The sequence below is a fragment of the Pipistrellus hanaki genome, assembly GCF_964339955.1.
Source record: "Pipistrellus hanaki genome assembly, chromosome: 9".
Classification (NCBI taxonomy): Eukaryota; Metazoa; Chordata; class Mammalia; order Chiroptera; family Vespertilionidae; genus Pipistrellus; species Pipistrellus hanaki.
The window spans coordinates 58,612,500-58,639,073 of record NC_140511.1 but is presented as its reverse complement, the minus strand read 5'-3'; the positions used below and the strand labels follow the sequence as shown (position 1 = coordinate 58,639,073).

At 36.0% G+C, this 26,574-nt stretch overlaps 1 protein-coding gene and 1 long non-coding RNA gene across 4 annotated transcripts in view; one reads left to right on the top strand and one right to left on the bottom strand.

The window, feature by feature from the left end:
• LUZP2 (leucine zipper protein 2) overlaps positions 1-26,574 on the bottom strand; it is a 286,277-nt gene that overhangs the window by 26,508 nt on the left and 233,195 nt on the right. For both annotated transcript variants that reach the window (XM_084893618.1, XM_084893619.1), the window contains exon 8: positions 6,574-6,648. In XM_084893618.1, coding sequence (XP_084749744.1) covers positions 6,574-6,648 — 75 coding nt within the window. The remainder of the gene's footprint in view (positions 1-6,573; positions 6,649-26,574) is intronic.
• Positions 1-26,574, top strand: part of LOC311627274 — a 356,010-nt gene that overhangs the window by 103,681 nt on the left and 225,755 nt on the right. The window lies entirely within an intron of this gene.

The window sequence follows — 26,574 nt, the reverse complement described above, 5'->3', positions numbered from 1 at the left end:
CCAGGTGACACTGAACCATTTAAATATGTTCTCTGTGTTGCATCTTTTAGTGGGACCATAGAAACAGTGCTAATGTGACAGGGTCAGGCAAACCTTGGCTAGGACTCAAAGCTAATGTGACTTTGAAATGTAGAGATTTAATGTTTAAATCATGCAGAAAGTAACTGCGGTTACTATATTCACTGTGCTCACATCTTGGCTCCTCTAAAGCCATTCTACATCTCAGCTTTGGATTTGTAACAGGCTTAAGGTATATCCAATATAATATAATAAAAGGCTAATGATCAAATGGCTCTATGACACACACTGACCACAAGGGGGCTCAACATAGGAGCTTTCTCCTAGTGGGAAGAAAGCCCTGAGCCAGTTTCTCAGCTGGGGAGCACAGCAATGGTGGCAGGAGCCTGTCCCACCTCCACAGCAGCACTAAGGATGTCCACCTGCCAGCTTAGACCCACTCCAATAGGACATCCTCTGAGGGCTTCCAGACTGGGAGAGGGTGCAGGCCTGGCTGAGGCACTCCCCCACCCCAAGTGCACAAATTTTGTGCACTGGGCCCCTAGTGTTTTCATAATAGAAAAAATCCAGAGTGGTGGCTGAAATTAGATACTGAAAATAAACAACAAACAGTATTAAGTTAATATTTTTAAACATCAATTTTCAATAAATATTGTTTAGGAAAGACAAATTTTCCAGGGAAGGGTCTTACATGCCCATTTTTAATTGTCCGAGCTTTGATGCAATCATCTTGTTTGTTTCCATAGCTCTCCTGACATTGCCATGATCATCGCAGATAATAGAAACATCATCACACAGATGTAAACTCCAACTCCTCAACTTCCATAGCCACAGTAGTAAGCTATCTTTTATGTTTCAACCTATTCTTAATCTCTTAGATTTATATTTTATCTCATTTTTGAACTCTAAGCCTGTAACTTTGACCCCTACCTTAGATTCTGGCTCCAATGCTTGAGTACATTATAGATTTTTTTTTTCTGCCAAAGACAGCAGATCGCTGTGAGCAACCCTACCCTAATCTGGTTATCCTCTGAAAAACACACGCAAAACAAAACCTAGTTTTCCACTTAATCTAGTTAATAGAGCCTGTTACCACGGACACACCTCAGGTTTGGCTTGACCCAGTTCCATCAGCAGGACCCAGACAATGATTTTATATCACATGATTACATTTTCATTCCTGGTGCCAGCCATAGTAGGTTTTGAAACTACAAGCTACTGTTCACTTTGAAGTTCACTGAAACAAGATGTCACCTAGGAAATATGATGCAAACCATGTAATGTATGTATACCTTGTCCTAGATCTTACAGTCTGTTCCCTCTGAAGGTCAGTCTTGTTTTTTCCTCTGCCTATTCCCACACCAACCCATTTTTTCCACACTCTAGTAAAATGCAAACTCCTTAATAAGGACCTGCTTATAACAATGTCCTTTATGTATAGCTCATCAAATATTCCAAGCTCATTTGCATCTTAGAGCCTTTATATTTGCTGTTGCCTCTGCTTGCAGAACTCTTTTTTTCAAATAGGTATGCAGGAAATTCCAATTAAAATTCATATCTTGGTTTATATATTATCTGCTTTGAAATACAGTCCCTTATCACCCTTTCAAGGAACACTCCTTTAGAATCTCTATCACTGTTCTTAAATTATGGCCTATTTAGCCCTTGTTACCACTGCAAATTATCTTATTGTTTATGTGTTTATTATTTACCTACTTATATTAGAATGTAATTTCTTTGAGTGTCAGTACCTTTTCAGCGGCATCACCAGTTTATAACTTAAATATATGTTACATGAATAAATAAAGAAAACCTTCCAGAGGATATAAGAGGGTGTCATTTTGCATGAGAAAATCTGTATCTATAAAAGGCTAAGTGTACCGACCGGTCAGTACATATGATGTGCACTGACCACCAGGGGGCAGATGCTCAACATAGGAGCTGTTGATCTGCAGTGAATTGGCTGCTGTGGTTCGTAGGTGATGCACCCTAGAGCCAGAAAGAGGGGAGACCGATTTGGAAAGACCATGAGGGGCTGTGTATCCAAAGGCTTTTCTTTAATGTTATTTCTGCTGTGAAATCAGCTCTGTGAATTCAGAAAGGTCCTTTAATATTTTAGACTCTCTGCTTGAGGTCTCTCCAGGTCTTTATATGTAGGATATATAGTGTTTTTTATTAATTTATGAAGTTAAATCTTCATTTATCTATTCAATCATTAAGTACCTATCATGCTCCTGTTATGTGCCAGAAATACTGTGGCAAAAATATTTCTTGGTTTCTTCCTAGTTAGTCCCAGAAGTGTATGTAAGTCACCTAAATTGTGTCATCTGTAAAATGGATGTGATTAAACATGCTTTCCTAAGAGAAATTTTGTGATGATTACATGTAATAGGACCTTTTCTTTCCATATGAAAGTTTGAGAGATAGGTTTCCAAACCATAAAGTTGTTTTTACATTCTAGTAGCTGAGGCTAAATGTAATTCATAAGATATTGCCAAATAAATAATTTATTGTTTGAGAAACCAAGGTTGGTTCTTGGATTTTGAGGTTATTATTGTTTATGTTGTGATAGTAAACTGAGACTTCTTTCATTAAATATGTGATGAGAACCAAGTTGAAGTGTGAAATGTTGTTTTCATAATATTTATAAGGAAGTGAAGGTTATTTGAAGACCAGATATAATATTCTTAGAAGCCAGACACCTGAAGAGAATAAAAAAAGCCTCAGGTAAAGATATAAAGATGATGGAGAGAGGGGAAGAGCAATGTCATTAAACTGAAGTTTTTATTCATTTTGAAGTTAACTACCATTTCTACCTGACTTTATAACTACAGTTTATGAGCATCACATATATCTTACATGAAATTTGTTGAAATTAACCTCCAATAATGTGAAATGCTTTTATAGTTCACTATAGCAGAAGGTGTGACCAGATGCTGAAAGTTAAAGAGAGAAATTGCTATCACAGAGAGGTAGTGTCTGTGATCTCATTCACTAATAATAATAATTAACATGCTTACCGAGTCTTTTCCAGGTGCTAAGAATTCTTCTCAGTATGTTGCTTTTTTGAGACATATAATTTTCTCATCACCCTTATAAAGTAAGTTTCATTATTATTTCATGTTACAGTGAAGCAAAAATAGCTTGGGGATGCCTCGCCAATTTGGCTCAATGGATTGAAAGCTGACCTGTGGAATGAAGGGTCCAGGCATTGATTCTGGTGAAAGGCGCAAGCCTCAGTTACAGGCTCAATCCCTGGTCCTGGTCGGGGTGTGCAGGAGGCAACCAATCAATGTGCTTCTCTCACATTGATGTTTCTCTCTTTGCCTCTCCTACTCTCTCTAAAAAACAATGGAAAAATATCCTCAGGTGAGGATTAACAATAACCACAACAACAAAAAAAAAGAGTTTGGGGTATTCAAATGTAGTCATTCAATGGAAAAATTATGAATTGCTCATAAATGGACACTGGAGACCTTCACTTAAACACTGCAATATATAGTCTCTCATCCTGAATCAGGAGTGTGGCATGGTGTGGCACAGGCATATAGTTATGGTAGGGTGTGGGGAGTTAGAAATGGGAGGAGAAAAGCATAGAATGAGTAAGAGGAGGGAGGAGAAAACTCTGCATTAACTCCAAGCTCTGTAACTCAGGCCAAATTATGATTTTTCTCATGAAGTATTTCCATGGATGGGCCACACCAGCCCATCCAACCCACATGTACTTAAAATATACATATTCATTCCCATTATTGGTGCCTTTATGACCTTGTGGCTCTGCAGACAATTATTTTCTAATTGCTCATGCCCAGCAAAATAGTGAGAGACTTGGAACTCCAGACCATGTATCATAAATGCTTTCTGTTTTCCATATCACCTAGGACATGGTAGTCACACAAGAGGCATTTTAAACATATTTAGCATTGACTGGCTAAATGAATGATCTGAAATCAAATGAGGGAAGAGATTTAACGTAATAACAATCATTCTGACAGTGACAGTAAGAATTGTTAAAAGAGAAAGCTGAGCTGCACAGAACCATGGGGATTCAACGTGTTTTTCAGATTTAAGGCACATTGCAGAGTTCATGGCAGGGATAATAGAGAAATATTTTTTTTAATTGATTTTTTACATAGAGGAAGAGAGAGGGATAGTTAGAAACATCAATGAAAGAGAAACATCGATCAGCTGCCTCCTGCACACCCCCTACTGGGGATGTGCCTGCAACCAAGGTACATGCCCTTGATTGGAATCAAATCCAGGACCTTTCAGTCCATAGGCCAAGGCTCAATCCACTGAGCCAAACCAGTTTTGACGTGAAATAATTTAAAAAAAAAAAAAGATCGTCTAGTTGAATTTGAGGATTATACATTCCTTTGATTTTATGATTCTAGCAATACTATAGTCATTTCCCTTTTTAAAAAGTAATATTATGTAGCATGAGTTGGATATGGTCAAATATTAGCATAAATTGTTATAAACTTATTTTTTCATAAATTAAAAAAATTCTCATAAATCTGCAATCTTGGTAAGATGAATTATATATGATCTAGTGTACAAAATAGCAGGTAGGCTTCCCTAAAACCATTAAATATTATATTAATTTTTGGATAAACTAATATAAAATATGACAATAACAAAGGAGTGAAATTGTTAAAATATTTAGTAGTTCGTTCAAAAGTCACATTTTTCTGAAATATCTAAACCATAAGAAGAAAAAAATCATTAGAATTCAACTAATGTCATTTTCTAGATATCTGGTTTAAAAAGTTAGCTGTGTTAGTTTTGAAGTTTTGGTTATAAGTAAGTGAAGAAAATGCCTATGTGAGACCCAAGGGTCTGGGAGGTAAAATTTTAGCCTGACTCTTTATAGCTCCTGCATAACAAGAAGGTTATACTAGAAGATTTTTAAAGTGAAACTCAATTGTTCCACATCCTCTATTCTGTATCAAAACACTCATGGTTCAAATTGGTGATTACGAGATAATCTCCTTTCTTTACAAAATTGCTAAACATATGCAGCATATAATTGCAAAATTAATCTATGAGTGCAATCACCTTACTTGCTTATTTTCTAAATAAAATTGTTGCTAAGCTGCAATCACAAAAACGGAAAGCTCTTTACTGCAGACAGAATACTTCCTAAAAAAACGCAAACAAAACTTATTTTATAAATTGGAGGGGTATAAAGAGAACTGCGGAGACAAACATAAGAAATATCAGGTAAATACCAATCTGAATTAAATGTTGAATGGCATCATTTTAATTATACAATATATATCTGTTATATATAATTAATATTTGTATTATTTAATAAAATGTATTAATATGAAAATTTTAATATACACAAACATATGAATTGCATATATTTAACATATATAAACCATTTATAAACAATGTGTCTAATGTATATATACTATATAACACATGTTAATATATACAATACATAATTAAAGGAAAAAGACCTATTTACTTTCCCAAGTCTTGTAACGTTAATTTAAAATGAGAAAAGAGAATGAAATTTTACCAAAAAATATAACTATTAACAACAGAAAAAAAATAATTCTGAATTACATGAGCAATTCCTTCATGCTTGACTCACATGAAGACTATTGAAAGGCAAAGGTAGACATGGAATGGGGGTTGTGGTTTATCCTGAGCATACACAATTGAAACACAATGAGAGATTTATATAAAATAAATGGATGACATAAAAAGAGATAAACAAAATATTTTGTAAATAGTGGTGATGGTAGCACAACTATTTACTTCAAAAGTGTTTTTTTATGGTATGAAAAATATATTTCAATGAATCCATGCACGGTGGGGTGAGGGTGGGGGGCTCAGAGAGTCCCTCGGCCTAGCCTCTGCACTCTTGCAATCAAGACCCCTTGGGGGATGTTGGTTAGCCAGTTTCAGCCCCATCCCCACAAGCCTGATCTCTACAGGCCTGATCCAGACAGGAAGGGGCACAGCCCAATCCTGTGTGTTAAGCATCTGTTCCTTGGTGGTCAGTGTGCATCATAGCAATTGATCTACTGGTCATTTGGTTACTTAGGTATTATATATATGTAGATAAAGCTGTTATAAAGATGGACTGTCACCCACCCTTTCATTGTCTGTATATAAACTGACTTCATGGTTAAGTCAGTTTATGTAAAGACCTCCAGAACTCAGATTTAAGATTTCTGGAATGAAAAACATCAACATAACTACTTCATTGGCTTTATAGCTTCATTAATTCAGAGTTAATACATGTCATCTCTATTGGTGCTTGAAAGCATGCTTATTTATGGTGTTATGGAACAAATATACCATTGAGGAGGAAAATAAAGCCAGGAACTCACAGAGCCTGAACCTTGAGTCAATTTACTGTAGCAACAAAAACAAGGGAAAAATTGAGTTCCAATGGGAATATCCAGCATTCGTAAATTCTATAACCATCTTACATGAACAGCACCTGAAATTGCATTAATAAATCAAGGGAAGCAATGAATATTCCCTGGCTTTGCCTGCTAAAACCGAAGTCGTGATGGTTCATGGATATACACATACCCGGTCAAGAGCTGCTTTCTCCAGCGCATTTCTGGCCACAGCTAATTTTTGTTCCAGATCAGTAAGCTGTTGGGCCTGCAAAATGAAAGAAAGGCTAGTACTTACAGTAAATTCTATAATTTCTCCTTCACTTTGAGCATCTGTCATTCACTGCCATAACATTTTAAATAATTATCTTTGAAAATTCATTTGGCCTAGTTGAGGAAATGATGTATTCTACATAAATATCCACTAAATTGTAAATGTTTTACCTCAAGTCTCTGAAGATAACTTGTAATATAAATTCAATAGTATACTTCTACTTGATATTAACTGAATTATGTCCCCCCAAAATTCATATGTCAAAGGTCTAACTCTTGGCCATGTGATTATATTAGGAGACAGGGCCTCTAGGGAGGTTAAAAAAAAAAAAAAAGTGGGTCCCTAATCCTATAGAACTGGTGCCCTTATAAGGAAGAGACACCAGAGATATCTCTCTTTCTCCATGCTGACTCAGAATAAAGGCCATATAGGACACAATGAGAAGACACCTGCTACAAGCCAGGAAGAGCTCTCAGAGGAAACTGAATCTGCCAGCACTTTGATCTCAGACACCTAGCCCCCAGAACTGAGAAAATACATTTCTCTTGTGTAAGCCTCCCATTCTGTAATATTTTGTTATGGCAGCCTGAGAAGACTAACACAACAGTAGTCACTCTTTTTATTATTGAGTTTTAGTCCAATACATTTCTCTATCTCACCATATCTCTGTACTTTTCAAATTTGTAACAGTTCTATTGAAAGAAAAGAGTAACGGCCTCAGACTTAAGAAGATGTGTTTTAAAATCTTGACTCTACCAATTTCTGGCTATCCAGGGTGGGGCAAAAGTAGGTTTTCAGTAATTTGTGTGGAAGTTAATACAATCTATAATAATAAAAGCGTAATACGCTAATTAGACTGGATGTCTTTCCGGGCATCCTTCTGGACCACCTTCTGGATGAAGCCACAGCGGGTGTGGGATATGGCAGAGGAGGCAGAGGTGGCAGAGTTCCCCAGCCACTGCAGTGGGCGGGGGCAAAGTCAGAGGCAGCTGCTTTGAAGGCAGGTACCCTACCCCTTTCACGAATTCTGTGCACTGGACCTCTAGTAATAAATAAATAATAATAACACAAAAAGAAATGCTGTGCTTCATGTACTCACAACTGTAAACCTATTTTGCCCCACCCTTTATACTATAATCTCATACAGAGGACCTGCCGAAGAGCCTGCCTCCCCTCATGGCTCAGAACCTCTCTATACCATTAGATTTTGCCTCTTATATTTAGCCAGTGAAAAGAATCCAGAGTGGAAAGGAACGAAGAATATTTCTGATGCTCTTGTGAGGCAAGGGGATTGAGTTTGCCGGGAGAATCATCAGCCGAAGGCTCATCCTTTCTTCAATTACCAGTTCATCACAACACTGGGTGTGATAATGCCCTGTGCTTATAGCAAGGCTGTAGCCAGCTGTCAAAGTGCCCATTTGTCTGTTGCTCAACTCTCCGCTCCCTCACAGTCTGGGAAGCAGAACTCCAAGGTTCTGTCCTTGATTAAAGTTTTTTGCCTTATGGTGACCACCTAGGAGGAAGGACATGGTGAGGATACTTTCTTGACTATAAAAACCTATATCCATTTTTTGTACCTATGCTTAGTTTTTGTTTCCTAAATTGATCTGTGTTATTCTCCATACTTTACTCTTATAGGAAATAAGTTTCTGGTCAACACTTGTTGTCCTTAAACAGCTACTTGATACATATATATATATATATATATATATATATATATATATATATATATAAAACATCATATGAGCACTTATAAATGCATACACTAATGCTTAAAAATAAACTCATTCTGAATTTTAAAGAGACAAAGAGAGGAGAGGGAGAGAAAACTTCCAATAGGGGGGCACCTAAAAGTGGGCGAATCCCATAAACTCTGAGCCCTCTGTTCTGAACCCCACTCATACTCCCTTTAGGATCATGAGCCTTAGTCCCAGATTCTCAGATCCTCATATCCAGGCTCAGACCATTCTGTCCACTCTGAGTCACAGCTGCCTCCAATCCATGTACACTCTCAACCATCGAACACAGGACTCACATTGTGACAGTCTCTGGCAGCAGCAGCAGGGCATATCTACCCAAGCCATCTTCTGTCCATGGGCCTGAGCCCCAAATAAGGAAGGGGATGAATGGCCCTTCTGTCTCTCTCCAGCTCCTTGGCTTAGGACAGGAGTTGGGGACAGTTGAGTGGGGCAGTGGGTGGGCTTCAATAGAGCAGTGGTGGTGGGCAAGTTCCTCTTAGATCTCAGGGTAAGGAGTAAGCACAGCTATACCAGCTTCAGTACCACTAGCCATTCCTGGGCAACAGTTGCCAGGGAACCTCATGCAGTCCAGAGGGGTTTTGCATGGGTACCAGCCCTCCTGGCCACATCCTTCTCCCTCCTTGTGTGGGTTTTAGCCCAAATCCTATCATCCAGATTAGGGGAGTCCTACTAAAGAATGACTTAAGGATGAACAGTAATATAGTAACCAGTGAACTTATATCAGGACAGATAGAATGAATTCCAATGGAAGCAATAAATGTGCTTTTGAAAGCTATATTACCATTATTTTCAATATTTCAAGTACAGTAGGTCCTCAGGTCACGTCAGAGATCTATTCCTATGGTGCGACATAACACGTTTTCGCCGTAAGTTGGAATCCACCTACATAAGCACCTACATCACTCACATGGAGCACATACACAGCAGTAATGAAGTGAAACAGTAAAAAAAAAATGTAAAAGAAAGACAACAATTCATGATCTTTACTTGTGGTAAATAAATACTAAAAAACATAAAGCACATATGTACATACGCGAAATCATGGACTATTTATTTTTCATATAAATAAATGGGAGATGGCAATGTAACCACGAAACGCTGGAACCTGAGGACTGTCTCTATTTATCAATTATAATTATTCATTGAATGTGGTAAAATATACCCAACAGATCTTAGGAGACAGAAGGTTAAAAAAAATAAAGAAAAACAATGACAGGTGTTGCATATTTTGACCCAGATCATTATACTGTGGTCCTAGTTTTCAACCAGTTAGATACTGGGTTAATTCATGTGCAATAGTTACAAAATTATATAAAACAAGAACAGTTCTATGGTTATTAAACCATCAGAAGACCTGTGAAAGACTGGGTACTTTACCAGGATGAATTTTATTTAAAGTTTATCTGGTTTTTCAATTTAACTCCTGTGAAGTAAAGGATTGGGTTACTTAGAAGATTATCATGTTTCTAGGACAGCTTTCATTCACATTCAATCATTGAATATATATATATATATACATACATACATATATATTCGGTAATTAATTTTTTCTGAGACTAGATAACATTATCTGTCTAATAGGTTGACAATATACAATTGATAAAAATCATGGTATGAGATTTTAACTGGTAATCTAATGGTGTGTCTAAGCTGGAACAAAGAACTAGAAAGTGGCTCCTCAGTGTGGAATGAGATGTCATAGTGTCTTCTGATTAAAGTAATCCAAAAAGCAAATTTAATTTTCATAGATGTACATTTTATCACCTGCACTCTATCACATGTTTAGAAGCTAAAGTTTATATCATAATTCTTAATTTACTTTTTGAGGGAAAATATGAAGCTACAAAGCTTCAAGTTTTTATGGCCCACAAAACACTGGGGACTGGTTTAGATCACCACCCTATCTATTGTTTCTGGAGATGTTGCTGGCTATTTTTCTCAAGAATCTACCTTAAATTGAGCTATTCTACAAAGGATGACATCGGTGCTGTATTTAATGCAAAAACTTTTCATTTTATTTATTTATTTATTTATTTTTGTTAATCCTCAACCAAGGATATTTTTCCTATTGATTTTTAGAGAGAGTGGAAGGGGAGAGTAGAGACAGAGAGAAACATGTATGTGACAGAGACACAACAATTGATTGCCTCCCACAAACTCTGGTTGGCACCGGGGTTCAAGCCTGCAACTAAAATATGTGCCCTTGACCACAATTGAACCCATGACCTTTCAATCCATGAGTGGACACTAACTACTAAGCAAAACGGTCTAGGGATCTTTTTTAAAAATTTGTTTCAAAAAACATGAATGTATATTCACGAAGCAACTAGACAGGACCTGATTTTATGCAATTAAATTTTATGTAAATTTAATTAATTTAGATCATCCTACAAATGATTCATTGAAAAGGTTCTAATTCATTATTCATACATTAGGCTTGTGAGTCAATATTTCTGAAAATGTATTGACACAATTTGTTTTAATTTTTCCCTATCCCCTCCCTTCTAAATAATAATATCCTATTATCCTTTTAATTTTTCTGGCAAAATTTCCTAAGGTTTACAGAATATGAAAATATTTATTCCTTACCTCTTCTGAAAAGGATTTGACACAATTTTAACACTAAACATATTAAAATCTTTAACATAAATAAAACAAATGAGGTCTATGGAAAATATATGTCTTGTGAGTAGTATGTGAAGGAGATGAAGGGCAGTGAGAACAAAGGAAGGTCATGACAATTTTATCATTTGTCTTGGCTGAGCTGAACATTTGTCCCAAGACTTCTGGCAGCCAGGTATAAAAAGAAATGTTGTTGGCTCCCACATTCTCATTATCAAAGACAGTAAACATACCAGAGACACAGATGGCAAGGTTGCTGCAAGCAAAGGTTCTAATAAAAAATTATAACAAACAGATTTTATAATTCAATTTAGAAAACCATTTTTAGGAGCCAATAAAATATAGTCCAAAATCATGGTTCATTTTAAACCAAGTAAAACACCTAAGATATACTAATGTATAAATGCACATGTGATTCTCTGCCAAGACACAGGAAACAGTATGAGCAGGTCACAAGATTCACATTTCTCCTCGGGCATGTACTATCATTCCACTCTTTCTCACCTGCTCTAGAAGACTAATTGAAATATAAGTGAGGGACACACAACTTAGGCACAATTGAGTCTTTTTCATTTTTTAAATTAATTTCTTTATTGATTAAGGTATTATATATTTGTCCTCAACCCCCCCATTCCAATCCCCCTTTCCCTCCACTCATGCCCCCACCCCCCTATTGTCCTTGACCACTGGTTAGGCTCATATGTGTGCACACAAGTCCTTTGGTTGATCTCTCCCTTTTATCCCTATCCTCCCTTTGAGGTCCTAATAATTAGCCTTACACATAATGAGTAGTTGACATTTAAAAAATCAAACAACTCACTAAATGGGGCTACATTGAGAAGATATAAGGACCAGCATGGTCTATTGCAATCTTATCGAGTGGGACGTATAAATACGTCAAACGTAAACAATGTCGGGTACGGGTAGGACGTATGAATACATCCTTGAAATATATGTTGCGCCCTGAAACGGGCGGGATGTATATTTCTGAACAACAAAGGTATTAGTCATCCATACATGTCTCGACATGAATTTAAGACACGGAGGGAATCAGTATAATTTCCCTAGTGAGAGTGGTGGACGTGTTCTAGGTGAGCAATGATGGGTACGTACTTACACTTACCTACCTATTTTTGTATTATATATTATTTACTTATATTTTTTATATCTCCAACCTTTATATAATTAAAAAAAACATATAAAATTGATCCAATCATGAATAATTTGTCAGAAAAGTTTAAAAATTTTTATGTATGTGAATAAGAAATATGCGTAGATGAATCTCTTTTATTATGGAAAGGGAATTTATCTTGGAAACAATATATATCTACAAAAAGAGCTAGATTTGGAATGAAGTTGTTTATTTTGAGTGAAAGCCAATCTGGACACGTACAAAATATAATTTTATACACAGGCAAGGTCACAAATTATGGTTCGAACTACCCACAAGAAAAACAATCAACAAGAATTGTTTTGGAGTTAACACATGACTTACTGCATAAAGGGTATAGGATTTACTTAGATAATTTCTATACATCAATTCATTTAGCTGAACTCTTGTGTCAAAACAATACAGACATTGTTGGAACATGAGGATAAACAGAGTCGGAATCCCCAGTGAAATGAAAACAAAAGAATTACAGAAAAATGAACATAGGTAAGAATCAAAGACAAACTTATGGTTTTAAAATGGAAGGATAAAAAAGACATATTGATACTCAGTTCTATTCATAATGACTAAAAGACAATGATTGAAAAGAGAGCAAGAAGGCAAGAAAAACCGAATGTTGTCCTGCATTATAACAAGAATATGGGCGGCGTAGATTTGGGAGATGGAGTTATGGTGGCCTACATGGCTGGCCGTAATAGGGTAAAAATTTTTATTAAAAAAATTTTTCTACAATTAATTGATATGTGCTGCTTCAATGCATATATTACAATATATACAAAAAAGATAAAGGTCATTTGGATTGATTACACTTTTTGATAGATTGTGTAGAGAAACTGGTAGATAACAACATAGTGAAAACCCACCCAAAGACATCAACAAGCAGCTCTTCAAAACCATCACGCTTAGTTGAAAGGCATTTTCCAGAACAAATGAAAAGCGATATAGGAAAAACTAAATCCAGGAAATGCCGATTTTGCTACAAAAAAGGTGTTAGGAAAGAATCTACATACTGATGTCCGGATTGTAAGGTAGCACTATGTATCAACAATTGTTTTAAAATATATCACACGGAAGTTGAGTTTTGAATTTTTACATCTATATTTCAATTTTTTAAACTCAATATTTTTATTTGTGTGCTTTTGTTTATTGTTCTGTAATTGTTAACTTTTTTATATTTTTTATTGTGTATAGAAATAAAAATATATATATTTTGTAATCTTTATAATTGTTTGTAAAATTTATAATTTTTTAATTCGATATTTCCATTTTTTGTTGGTATTCTTTTCTGTTTGTAATTTTGTATTTTCCTTTGTGCTTTATATATAAATAAATGAAAAAATATATATTTCATTTATTTTAATTAAGTATAAATAAATAAAATAATAATATAAAATTACGTCCACTGGGCTTGAGGTACTGACATGTCCTAGTGAAAGAGTATACGCCCGTTGTACGTTGCGTAATTACAAAGGGAACTCCCCAGTTAACAGGTTAAAGTATCAGCTATGTCATCTTCTGATAAAACAGAAAAAAGCACCATAGGTATCAGCATAAAAATGCCTAGCTAGACTCTTTTCAAGCATGGCCATCTGCTTAGAAAGCTTACACTGGAAATTGGCCCACCTAAGGCCAGATTAGGAAAATTTGTATACAGACTCTAAGAAGGAAATTCAGAACAGAGCCTCCCTGAGAGTGTTTTGGCCACTGCTGAGTTATAATAAACAAACACAAAACACTGTTGTGACTCATTTACTGGGGACAGGTTGGTAGAGAACTAAAAGTTGAGTCTGTAAGTGACCTGGATATAACAACTGACATTACAATTAGCTTTAGGTGACATCAGCAAAAGAAGGCCAGATATTGTTAGATATTTTTTTACCATAGCTTTTCTACTTTATAATTAACAATATGGTTCTTACTTTATGTTTTAAAACAAATAAGAACATAGAGCTTGTGTTCCAGCAATCATACAAAAATATAGATGGTGAGTTATGAGATGTTCCATTGGGGTGTGGGGAGAATACTTTAGAAACTCTACATTTTAGTTTCATATTTCAACATTATAAAATACTAGTAGATGAGTAGGTGGTACTATAAAATACTTTGTATTCTTTATTCAAAAATAACCCATGGTTGTTCTAATGTAAAAACATAATAGAAGTTTTATTTATATATTTTCTAAAACTCATCATTACTTTTCTTCCATTTTGCTTGATAATATACAGAGTATGGCAGTAAAGTAGTATTATGATAATAATGATAACAATAATATAAACTTAGATATATATAACTATATCTGGTACCCCTTTAAAATAAAGAAACTGAGGCATATTTTTATTAAATATCTCACTCAACATGATGTTTGGGAAATAACAGACCTAAAATATAAGACTAGGCAGTTTAGATCCACAGCTGGTCCTCTGAACCACTAAAGATATGAATGCATATAATTAATACTTAATAAATATTAATACATTGGATGACATGTTCAAAATTTATTGGTGTTTTATGATTTAAAATATTTGGAGACTACTTAGAAGATTGGAGTATTGTATTTTGTAAGATTACTTATGTAATGAGATAATAAACTCATAAAAGATGCTCTCAAGTATTCAATAGGTTATACTTCACAGTTGGATAATGATAGGATTAAATATCAATATACACAAAAGGATAATGATAGGATTAAATATTTTATGTAAATTCAATGCCTCTATTAGTATACATGAAGATCATAACCTAGAAACTGTGGATAAGACTCTAGAGCTATAACACGGACCATCACACCACCACCATCACTTCTATAGTCTATTTTACTCCAGAAGTAAGGAGGCAGAAAGTCAATAATTCCCACCTGCTTTTGCTCACTCTCATAAAAATATAAACTTGTAGTACCAAGGTTATCTTTGGCCATCAGGTTTTTGAAGCAACACCTGCTCATTTCAATATCATTTACTTGGGAATTATACTGAGAGACTTGGAACTTAACGACTAATATATGTAGATGACATAAATTTAGATCTCAAATTACATAGGAATAGCTTCATATAACATCTGATTGTAACTGCTGTTAAAAGTAAATTTCAATATATCAAAGTTAGAAAGTTCAATGAGCCTTTTTCATTGGGAAATAAGAGTAGACATATGTAATTTTCCTCAAATTTAAATTTTTATTACTATCATATTGCCATCGCGTGCATTTTCATATAGCCATTTAAAGAAAATATATTGCAGATAATTTCTTATGTGCTCCTCCTAAAAACACCTAGACTTTGCAAGAAACTGCCTCATACCCTTTCTCAACCATACATTTTAAGAGATCCCAACAACCACTTCCAGAAACAGGGATGTGATTCCTTAAAACAATTACTCTATCATAACTCTCTAGTCAAATTAGGTTTAGGCATCTAATTAACATCAAAATAGAAAACAAGGAAATATTTACGGGTAATTTCTGGAATGAAAGCTGTCTCTCTTCTTCATTTGAGTGAATAAAAATTATATTTTTTTTATTCTTTTGATAATGTAATATGAGAATGTTTAAGTCTAAGCTCTAATAGAATAAATTAGAATAAAAGAGGATGATATGAAGTTAAAACTGTCCTATAGAAGAAATCAAGAACATAGAAAATGGTAGCCTGGCTGGTGTTGCTCAGTGGTTGAGTGTGATCCATGAACCAAGAGATAATCAGTTCAATTCCTGGTCCAGGCACATGCCCGGGTTGCAGGCCCCATCCCCAATAAAGAGCACACGATGTTTCTCTCTCATGGATGTTTCTCTCTCTCTATTCCTCTCCCTTCTCCATTCTAAAAATCAATAAAAAATATTGAAAAATAGAAAAATAAAATAGCAAATAAATAAATAAATATATAACAGAATCTGGTGACATTGAAAACTTCTTGAGTAAGTCATATCTGAAATCAAATGAACATTATAATTTCAGTTGCTATGAATACATGCACTCACTTTTATTAAGAAAATTCTTGTGAAATGTTTATTTTTTGTTATTTTAAAAGGAAAGATTCAATCATCAATAACACTGATAGGTTTACATGGTGACACATGTTTACTGGAGTTAATGGCATAATCACATTCTGAAGTGCAGGACTGTCAAGTCACTGTGCTGTGCACCTAAAATTAATATAACCAACATAAGTTTGAACAACAACTATACTTACATTTAAAACTTCTCTTAAATATTGTGTTTCAAATGAAAAAAAAAAGATTCAAAAGATTCAAAATTTTTGCTTGTAGACATGACACAATAACTAATATTGGGCAAGTCCTCCCATAAGCAACTCTGAGCAAGTTACCCCAGGTTGTGGAATCTGAAGTATGGGAAGCTCCCTTGGTGAGACCCATGACTACATCTGCTTTCACCCAGAGAATAGTTTTCTGACTGAGGTGCAAAGCGCTATATTCCAAGCAGATCACTGTACTTGCTCTGAGCTATGGAGGTAGAAATGAGAATTTGGGTGGATTAAATGGCTGCAGTATACAGAGCAGGGCAGCTGAGAAGAGTGAGGTGAGCAGGGCCAAAAAGTCAGTCTGGGTGGATGTTCTTACAGGAATCGGGCTGCATGTAAACAGGAAAGGCTAATCACAGAGCAACTGTTTTATGGCTCAGAGTAGAACAAAAACACTAGAGGTTGATCATTGTATGAAGCATGTTGGCATTCTACAGGCATCTATAAACCCTATTAACACCACAGGCATCTTTAGATTAATAACCATGCACTAAAGGAGTGGATGGCAAACTAGAGCCCAAAGGCCAAATCTGACAGACTACCTATTGTTTGAAATAACATTTTATTGGAACAGTTACCTTTAATGTATTTATGTATGCATGTACATATGTATTTAGGTATTGTGAAACCATGCTGGATTTGAGTAGAGTCCATAGAAACCATATAATTTGCAAAGACTAAAATATTTACTATGTGATCTATTACTAGTATAAAGTCTCCTTAAGCTTTCTTTAAGAAAGTCTAAATCAAAACCTAGGCATACTTTCAGAAGAGAATGTGAGATATTTTAATCCAAGTGCGTTACATAATGTCTGACTGGTCTTCTGTATGGTTCATGGAATGAAGCATGTTCTTGTACACTTCAGAGTCTTCAACTGTACCAGTTCATTCTGCCTCAAATCATGAAAAAATTTCCTGCTACCCTATTCCCGTGGTCCATCCCTACACTCCTTTTAGATTCCAATTGAAATGCTGATTCTCATGGAGATCCATTTCTGAACTGCAAATAGAATTCCAGCCTTCTTGTTTAATTATCTTATGAAATACTTTATTTTTTTCTTTCTATTACTTTCTCCAGTTGTGATATTTAAAACAGAGAGTAATTGCTATGTTATGGACATGAACCAATGAAATCTGTCTGTGCCCTGAATGTTGGAGCAGGGTCCTAGCAGTTCCTGCTCCACAAGTGTCAGGGAGTCAAGCAGTCCCTAAGCAGCAGCATGTGGCAGCTGCTGGGCAGGTTTGCCACACTCCCAAAAGTTCATCCAGGAAAGAGCCAGGAGCCCAAATCCCTCTGGACACTTTATTATGCACACTGAGGCCTAAGGAAGATCAGGGTGGTGTTGGCAGTCCATATCTCTGATATTGCTAGATGATATCAAACCAGGGATGACATAAAACAGATAACACCAGAGGTGGATTTCTCTGCCATTGTTATTCCAACTCTAATTGGACTTTGGCCCTGGTCACTATCTGCAGCAACCATAGCCGGAGGCCTCTGCTGCCTCTGCTGCAGCCTCCACCCACTGTAGCTTTGTCCAGAAGGAAGGACTTTCTGGAAGGATGTCTGGTCTAATTAGTTTTTATTATTATAGATAGCTATACCCAAAGGAGACGGAGAGGTGTGAAATGGAAAGTGCCACGCCTCACTGGCATTGGGAAGGCAGAGAGAACACTGTTTCATGGAGCCTTCTGTGAGATAAGGAGATAGAATGGTCTTGTAACAACAGCTTCTAACAAGACCTCCTACTCATCTACGTTCCATGGGGAATAACAGGGAATTCCAGCAAGACTTGAGTTTAACCACAGGTTAGCCTTACCTTTGTGACCTATGTGGAGATGTGCAAGGTTGTCAGGGTGTTATGGCAGAGCCACTGTGCTATCATAGAATGTCAAACATTTACTAATGAATGGCAGCTAAGTTAACAGGGAGAGATAAAGTGTTACAGGAAAAGGGCCAGGATGAAGGAAATGGTTTATTTGCCAGTTAATATAGAAGCCCTTTCATATTTGAACAATTTGCATGTCGGTATTAATGCATATGGCTAACTCAATACCTGCTGATTACAACTGTGATTTATCCATTTATCTATTTGATTCTTAAAGGCTCCCTGGCAGTCTGATTGCTTCCATTTTGCTAACCATTGACTAGTCAATTATTAGAATAGTGTCAGGTACCTAGCAGATGAATAATAAAAGCTGACTGCAGAAAGGAGGACATTTGATGCTGATGTCACTCAGTGTATACTAAGAAAACAGATTTCTTATCTTTCTCCAGAGCAGTTGTTTTTCCCTCACTTGTGTCTGAAGAGCACTGTTTACCAAAACTATCTAGTTGAAAATTGAGGATTTTGAGTCCTCATTTTAACAGTCCAACGAATGCTCCTCTAGGAGCCCTTCCAGTCTGTCATGTAAATCTCTTTCCTGGCAGTTAATTGACATGACAGGCAGTGGCTGCACTTCCTTCTAACAGGAATGAGAATTGATGGTTTATTAACGTTACTGACAAGAGTGCTGAGAGATGGCGAATACAATCCAGCACAAAATTTTATAGATGTCAGAATTAAGTCAGTGATAAATATTTTGAACAGGTACTTTTTTTTTTTTTTTTTTTTTTTTTTGGTATGTGAATCTGCTTGAATGTCATGATCCCGTCTATTTGTGCAAATCTTCCTGCCATTTGAATGCTGGATGGAGCCACTTGTTTAATGTTGTCACTGCCAAAGCATAGCAGCTGCTCTGGATGCTTTTCCCGAACATTCTTTAAAAACTTTTTATGCCATGAAGTGAATTTTGTTGAAAACAGCAGGTATGGAAACATTTACATACCACTTTGTCCAATTTCTGACTACTCCAAATGTATATTTTTTCCATTAAACTCATTTTAATGCATTTTTTGTAGAGATTTTAAAAATATATTTCTGTAGCCGATTTCCCAAGAGACTTATTTTGTTATTTTCACTTGAATTTAAAAGTAGAACCAAAAGACATAGAATTTGGCAATGACAGAGTAGAAAAAACTCTAGGGAAAATTTGAAGTCCTAGAAATGTGAGGTTCACCTAGAGATGGGAAAAAGAGCTTTGTAATCAATAAAAACCGCAGACTCCTAGGTTCAGACAAACTTCTCCAGCAGAAAACATTTCATACATATTGTCAGACCATGTTGATAAAGAAATTAAGCATATCTATGTGCCTTTACTGAGACTGGACTCCTGGAATCTAGAGTTCTGTATCCTCTGGACTTTGTTCTATGTCTTTTTCCCCTTTACTTGATTTTTCTTTGTATCTCTTTGCTGTAATAAAATCACAGTCATAAATATGACTGCATGCTGAGTCCCATGAGTCTTCCTCAAAAATCATGCAATCCAGGGGCGGTCTTGGGGACTCCTATCATACCTTCCAACCGGTATTCCTTCTAAATTGTGCTCCCTCCAAAAACAAAACATAACTACGTGATTATGCTCTCTTTAAATATTTTAATTAAAACATTTAAGTACTATCCATTACTATAGGACTAGAGTTCACAAACATATATATATGTAAAGGACCAGATAGTTTTGTGGGCCATGTGGTCTATATCATAACTGCTTAGCTCTTGACAGACTGGAATGTCTCCTAGAGGAGCATTCTTTGGACTGTGAAAATGAGGGCTCAAAATCCTCAATTTTGAACTAGATAGAGAGTTTTGGTAAACAGTGCTCTTCAGACACAAGTGAGGAAAAAACAATCTTGAACACAAATGCAGGCATAGATGGTACATACACAAATGAGAATGGCTTTATTCCAATACTAAGTTTTGTTGGTCTTTTTTTTTCCTTTTTTTTTTAAAAACAAATTGAGTTTCAAATGATTTTCACATACCCTAAAATATTCTTCTTCTTTAGATTAAAAATAATAATTTTAATTAAAAATAATAATAATAATAAAGGAGATTAAACCTTTATCAGTGGTGTCATTTGCAAATATGTTCTCCCACACAGTGGGCTTTCTTGTTGTTTTGTTGATGGTTTCTTTTGCTGTAAAAAAGCTTTTTATTTTGATGTAGTCCCATTTGTTTATTTTCTCTTTAGCTTCCATTGCCCTAGGGGTAGTAGGAAGATGAATAATCCAATTAAAAAATGGGCAATGGACCTAAATAGAACATTTTCAAAAGAAGACAGAAGGAAGGCCAAAAGGCACATGAAAACATGCTCAAAGTCACTAATTGTCCAAGAGGTGCAAATCAAAACAACAATGCGGTACCATCTCACACCTGTCAGAATGACCAACATCAACAAATCAACAAACGACAAGTGTTGGCGAGGTTGCAGAGAAAAAGGAACCCTCGTGCACTGCTGGTGGGAATGCAGACTGGTGCAACCACTGTGGAGAACAGTGTGGAGTTTCCTCAAAAAACTGAAAATGGAACTCCCATTTGACCCAGTAATCCCACTTCTAGGAATATATCCCAAGAAACCAGAAACACCAATCAGAAAGGATATATGCACCCCTATGTTCATAGCAGCACAATCTACAATAGCCAGAATTTGGAAACAGCCTAGGTGCCCCTCAGCAGATGATTGGATCAAAAAACTTTGGTACATCTACACAATGGAATACTATGCTGCCATAAAAAAGAAGGAATTCTCATCATTTGCAGCAACCTGGATGGAATTGGAGAACATCATGCTGAGTGAAATAAGCCAATCAATGAAAGAGAAACACCACATGACCTCACTCATTTGTGGATAATAAAGAACATTATAAACTGATGAACCAAAAGATAGATATAGAGACAGTATATCAACAAGTAGACGGTCAAATTACAGCAGGGAGGGGAGGAAGATCTGGGGGAGATAATAGATCAACCGAAGGACTTGTATACATGCATATAAGTACAACCAATGGACACAAAACTTTGGGGAGGGAGGGGATGTGTGGGAGGGAAGGAGGGGGGCAAAAAAAAATCAATAAAATATATTTAATAAATAAATAAATAAATAAATAAATAAAATTAAAAAGTTAAAATAAATAAAATAAAATAAAATAAAAATAATAATTTTAAAAATAAAAATTAAAAAATAATAATGTTTTTAAAAAGTTCTAGCTTGCACATCATAAAAAAACAAGTCAGATAATAGGTAGGACTTGGTTATTGTCTGCTGACTACTCTTCTAGAATAAAATCCAAAATCTTGAACATACCCTACTGGCCCCACATTATCTGAGTATTATCTATCCTGCTAACTCCAGCTCTCCTTTATGCTGGGTCTTCCAGCCACAGGAAGCACTCAGATCCTGAATCTCTGTTCTCACTCTGCACTGGGTGCTTGATATGCATATCCCTCTGCTTTACTCTTCCCCCACTGAAGCTCTCTGCCTACTTAGACACCATCTGCTCTTTTATTTCATCTCAGTTGTTCCTTCCTCATCACTTTTCTATCACATGTCTAAGCATATCATTGACAGTACTAACTCTCTGAATATTATACAGAGATTTATCTCAGTACATCTCATTTTTTAAATTCACTTGTTTAACTATTTACTTAATACCTCTTTTATTTACCGTGTTTCCCCGAAAATAAGACATCCTCCGAAAATAAGACCTAGAGCATGGAAAGATAAGACATTCCCTGAAAATTAGACCTAGCGCAACTTTGGGAGAAAAAATTAATATAAGACACTGTCTTATTTTCGTGGAAACAGGGTAGGTCATTTGCTACATAAGGACATGTATAGCATGTATTAGTGTACACCTTTGCATTCTTAATACCTTGAAAAGTATTTGGCACATAATTTACTCTCAATATGCTTGTGTTGAATAAACTCATAAGTATTTTCTATGTGTCTAGTGCTGGCCTGTAAGTAAGGAGTTTATAGACACTATTGAGATGAAAAAAATGTGCAGTTTAAATGTAGTATAGTCAGCACTAAAACAGAGATACACAAAGGTTTTTCACAAAGAAGAATGTTTTTTAGACTCAAGAGTGAAAAAAGAGGAGATATTGCTAATGAGTATGGATCTTAATTGCATTTTGGAGATGAAGTAAGGATTGATGGGATAGATAGCTAGGGAAGAACTTGAAAAAATTAAACTAGAGGAGAACAGAGACATAAAAAGACACTGCCAATATAATGTAGAAAGAGAGGATGGTCTTAGGGAATCAAGAAAGGTTTCTGGGAAGAAGCAGCACCAGAACTCTAGTTTTAAACTTGAGTAATAATTGGGCAAGTTTTATAGAGTAGCAGTGCAAGGAGCTCAGTGACATTTTCTTCAGTGAAGCAATCATTTAGTTGGCTAAAATTATTTCTTTTTAAGTCACTAAAAGTCACTGGAAATTGTCCTAAGGGCATACAGAACTGAAATAAATATTCATCAGAAAAACCTACTAAATCTTGTTAAGAATAGTAACCACTCCCTCCTACTCCTACCCAGTTCCGTGTGATGGAAACTTTACTCTGAGTGTTCTACTCGAGGATAGTGAAGCCAAGAAGATAGGGTTTCCCATCCCCTCTCGCCCCAAGCTCTCAGTCCATGGCTATGGTTTTACCCAATCAGGGTCAGGCAAACAGTGCTTCTCATTTCACTTAGGGCTGTTGGCAAATATTCTGTTCTGTGTATAAGGGTGTTAAGGACTGATCACCCCTGTCTCCCAACTTCCCACTCCAGTTACTCATAAGGTAGAGGTTATAAAGAAGGTCAAGCTAAGAAGACCAGATGCTAATTTCCCAGACATGCTGACTTATAGAGCTGAGGTATTATTTAGAAAGAAATCTCCGTTCGTCCTCACTGCCAGCCCAGGAATAATGGAATACAGGTTTATGCCCAAGCGGAGAGGCAGGCTTTCAGGATGATAAGCTCTGCAGGCAATTAAAACATTACTAAGAATTAATCAAGTGAAAAAAGGCTGGAAAGACTCATTAGTGGAAGAAAACATAGATATAAGAAATGGAAAACTACAAGAAATGCAAGTCTTCAATGGTTCAGTGTTCAGTGACGATGAGACTGAAGGGATGAGCCTTGCAAGCCATGCTAAGGAGGTTCGATAAGGTCCTGTAGGAAATGTATAGGTAATGATGGATTTAGAAGTGGAATAATGGGCAAATTCAAAACTTGAACAGACAACCCTTCTTTTGACATGGTGGAATATAGCTTGGAGAAGGGAAGACTGAAGTCTGGGAGCTCTGCCAATAATTCGGAAATGGAGAGCCTGAACTGACACAGAGAATGTAAATGTAGAGCAATATTTAGAAGAATTATTTTACAATCACTTTTCTGTGTGGTTATAAATAAATGTGCAGTCATGTTGGCAACATTTCTTTGCCTCTTATTGTAGGCTTTTTGAGTTCCAGAATAGATAAGTAAGATCACCTGCCTCATTGCTTTTAGGTTTTCCTATTATGAAAACAGCATGGAGGAGTGGAGAAAGACACAGAAAGGATGTGTTTTGACATCCAATTATATCGCTAATCTCTGGAAATGGCAACTAGGAGTCTATTTAGGGAAATGTGTTTCTTGCCAGTAGCATCTGGAAATTAATACTACAATGTGGTTTCCAGCTTGCAAAGAACATAAGATTTCAACTGCACAGATTTAAAGAGAATTGACACTCATTGTTTTCTACAGCAGAGTAGTAAAAATAAAAATAAAAAACTTTGAATAAATATAGATATGAGCATGATGGGCACTAACGGTAGGTCTATCCATAATAATTTCTATTGGTTTGGGGTGGGGAGAGGAGATAGACTACAAAGGGGGCACATTAACTTTTTCAAATTATAGCAATAATAATGTCTGATCATGTTGACAGTTACACAGTATAAATATGTGTGTGTATAAGGATTAAAATGATAAATTCTACTGAAGGAAAATTATACCTCAATACAACTGATTTTTAAATGAATTAATGGATGAATGGATGGTTGAATAAATAAATTAATAAATTAAATGTTTTCTTAAATGATGGTGGTTTGAAATATTGGACATTAGGCAATACACAAAAATCTCCATCTATCTGAAACAACCTTAACCTCCCTATAGAAAGTGTTACATTTGAATTATTTATTGCTATATAAACTGCATCCAACACAGTGTGACACATGGAAGTTGTTTGAGAAACATCTGTTTAATGCATTAATTTCTGCTTAACCCCAGCTGGTTAGTTCTAACTTGGAGGCTAGTTTTTCTTTTTGATGTTTGTGCAACTAAAGTTTGTGCTTAATATACTTTTCTCAAACTAACCAGGTAAAACTTCAAAATCAAAAACGATATAATCTGCAAAATTATAAATGAAAATCCTTCCACTGTTTTGGAAAATCCTTATTAGCATTAAGAAGTGTAAAACACAACTATGGTGTGAGAGAAGCTTGGTAGAGTTATGAGATACAATGCATCGAGAGCCAACACCTCAGGGTGCCACAGCACCTTTATATATGAATGCTGGGAAGAAATTGACTTCCCACATTTTCCTTGAGATAATGAGAGGATATTTGTGCCCAGTGAAATATACCCTGTGGATTCCACTTACGTCCCTCTTATCTAAATACAACAGCTCCTCTCAATCCTTTCTCAGTCTTGCCTGTGAGCAACATGAAAAAGAGGGATGAGTTTATCCTTCTATTTCTGTCTGCATGTATTTCAAAAATACATGAAGGCAACCAGCATTTGCCAAGAGCCTACTAGGTGGCTGATTCACACCCCCTAGCTATACACACACCATTTCTATAGTGTAGTGATGATATATATTTTGCAGTTGGGAAAATAGCTCAGAAAGGTTATGCAATTCAGCTAAGAGTAGGAAGAGCCTGGATTTTACCCAAGTTTCTTTTAGAGCTCAAAACACTTGGTTATCAATATTATGATCAAAAGAATGTAATTTAAAAACATTATGGAATAGTAATAGCTAATATTTGTGCAATCAATATGTGCCAGACAGTATCATTAGTTGATGATCTATTTGTATCAGCTCATTAGATTCTCAAAATAACTGTATGGTGTAGAAGCTCACAGTATTCTCATTTTATAGATGAGAAAAAAGAGAAATGTTTACTCATCTCCGAATCTAAAATGAAATTGACAGAGGTCAGTAGCCAGAGTATCTGATGTTAAATGCTGCAAAATCCTGCCCCTTTATGTGGGTTGGAGCTGAAGATGGTGAGTTCAGTTCTGAATAAAACACAGGCTCAATAAATGCCCAAAAAGCTCCATTCCCCCCCCCCTTTTTTTTTTTACTCAGAATATTCCATTCTGACGCTTCTTTTACAGCCTGGGAGATGATTTTAAATGAGAAAAGTTTTATACTCCATTAAATAGCAATACACTTTCCAGTCTTGTTAAATTACTTATTAAAATGAAATATGAAAATATTAGATTGTGATGTATTTGGGGGGATTTATTTTCTGAGTATAATATCTCTATATCATCAGCCACCTTTTCTCTCACTTTTTGTCTTTTATTTACCTTAAAGTCAAAAGACGTAAAAAACAAACAGAACCAGAACCTGTGAGCCTCCTGATCAGTCAGAAGTACCTGCATGATATTAAATAGTTGCTGGTATCTGCCTCACTGGAAAGATAAGCCATGCAGGCCCAGTGGGTGGAGAACACATCAGAGAGGGAAGCTGATCTCCATATACAAGGCAGCATGAGCTTGAACCTTCCCTCACCAACAAAGAGAATCACTATTTATAAAAATACTAGAGGCCCAGTGCATGAAATTCATGCACTGGAGGGTTGTCCCTTAACCCAGCCTGTACCCTCTCTAATCTGGGACCCCTTCAAAGATATTCCTCTTATCTAAATACAACATTCCTCTCACAATCTGGGACTGCTGGCTCCTAACAACTCACCTGCCTGCCAGCCTGATTGCCCCCTAACTGCTTCCTGCCAACATGATTGACACCTAACTGCTCCTGTGCCAGCCCGATTGCCCCCAACTGCCTTCCCCTGCCAGCCTGGTTGCCCCAAACTGCCTTCTCCTGACAGCCATCTTGTGACATTGTGGGGGCAGCCATCTTGTGACAGGAGGATGTGAAGGTCAATTTTCATATTACCTCTTTATTATATAGGATTGATACTTTTCTCTACAAATTATTAACAACACCATTAGTGATCCTCATGATCTGACATATCCCGTCTTCC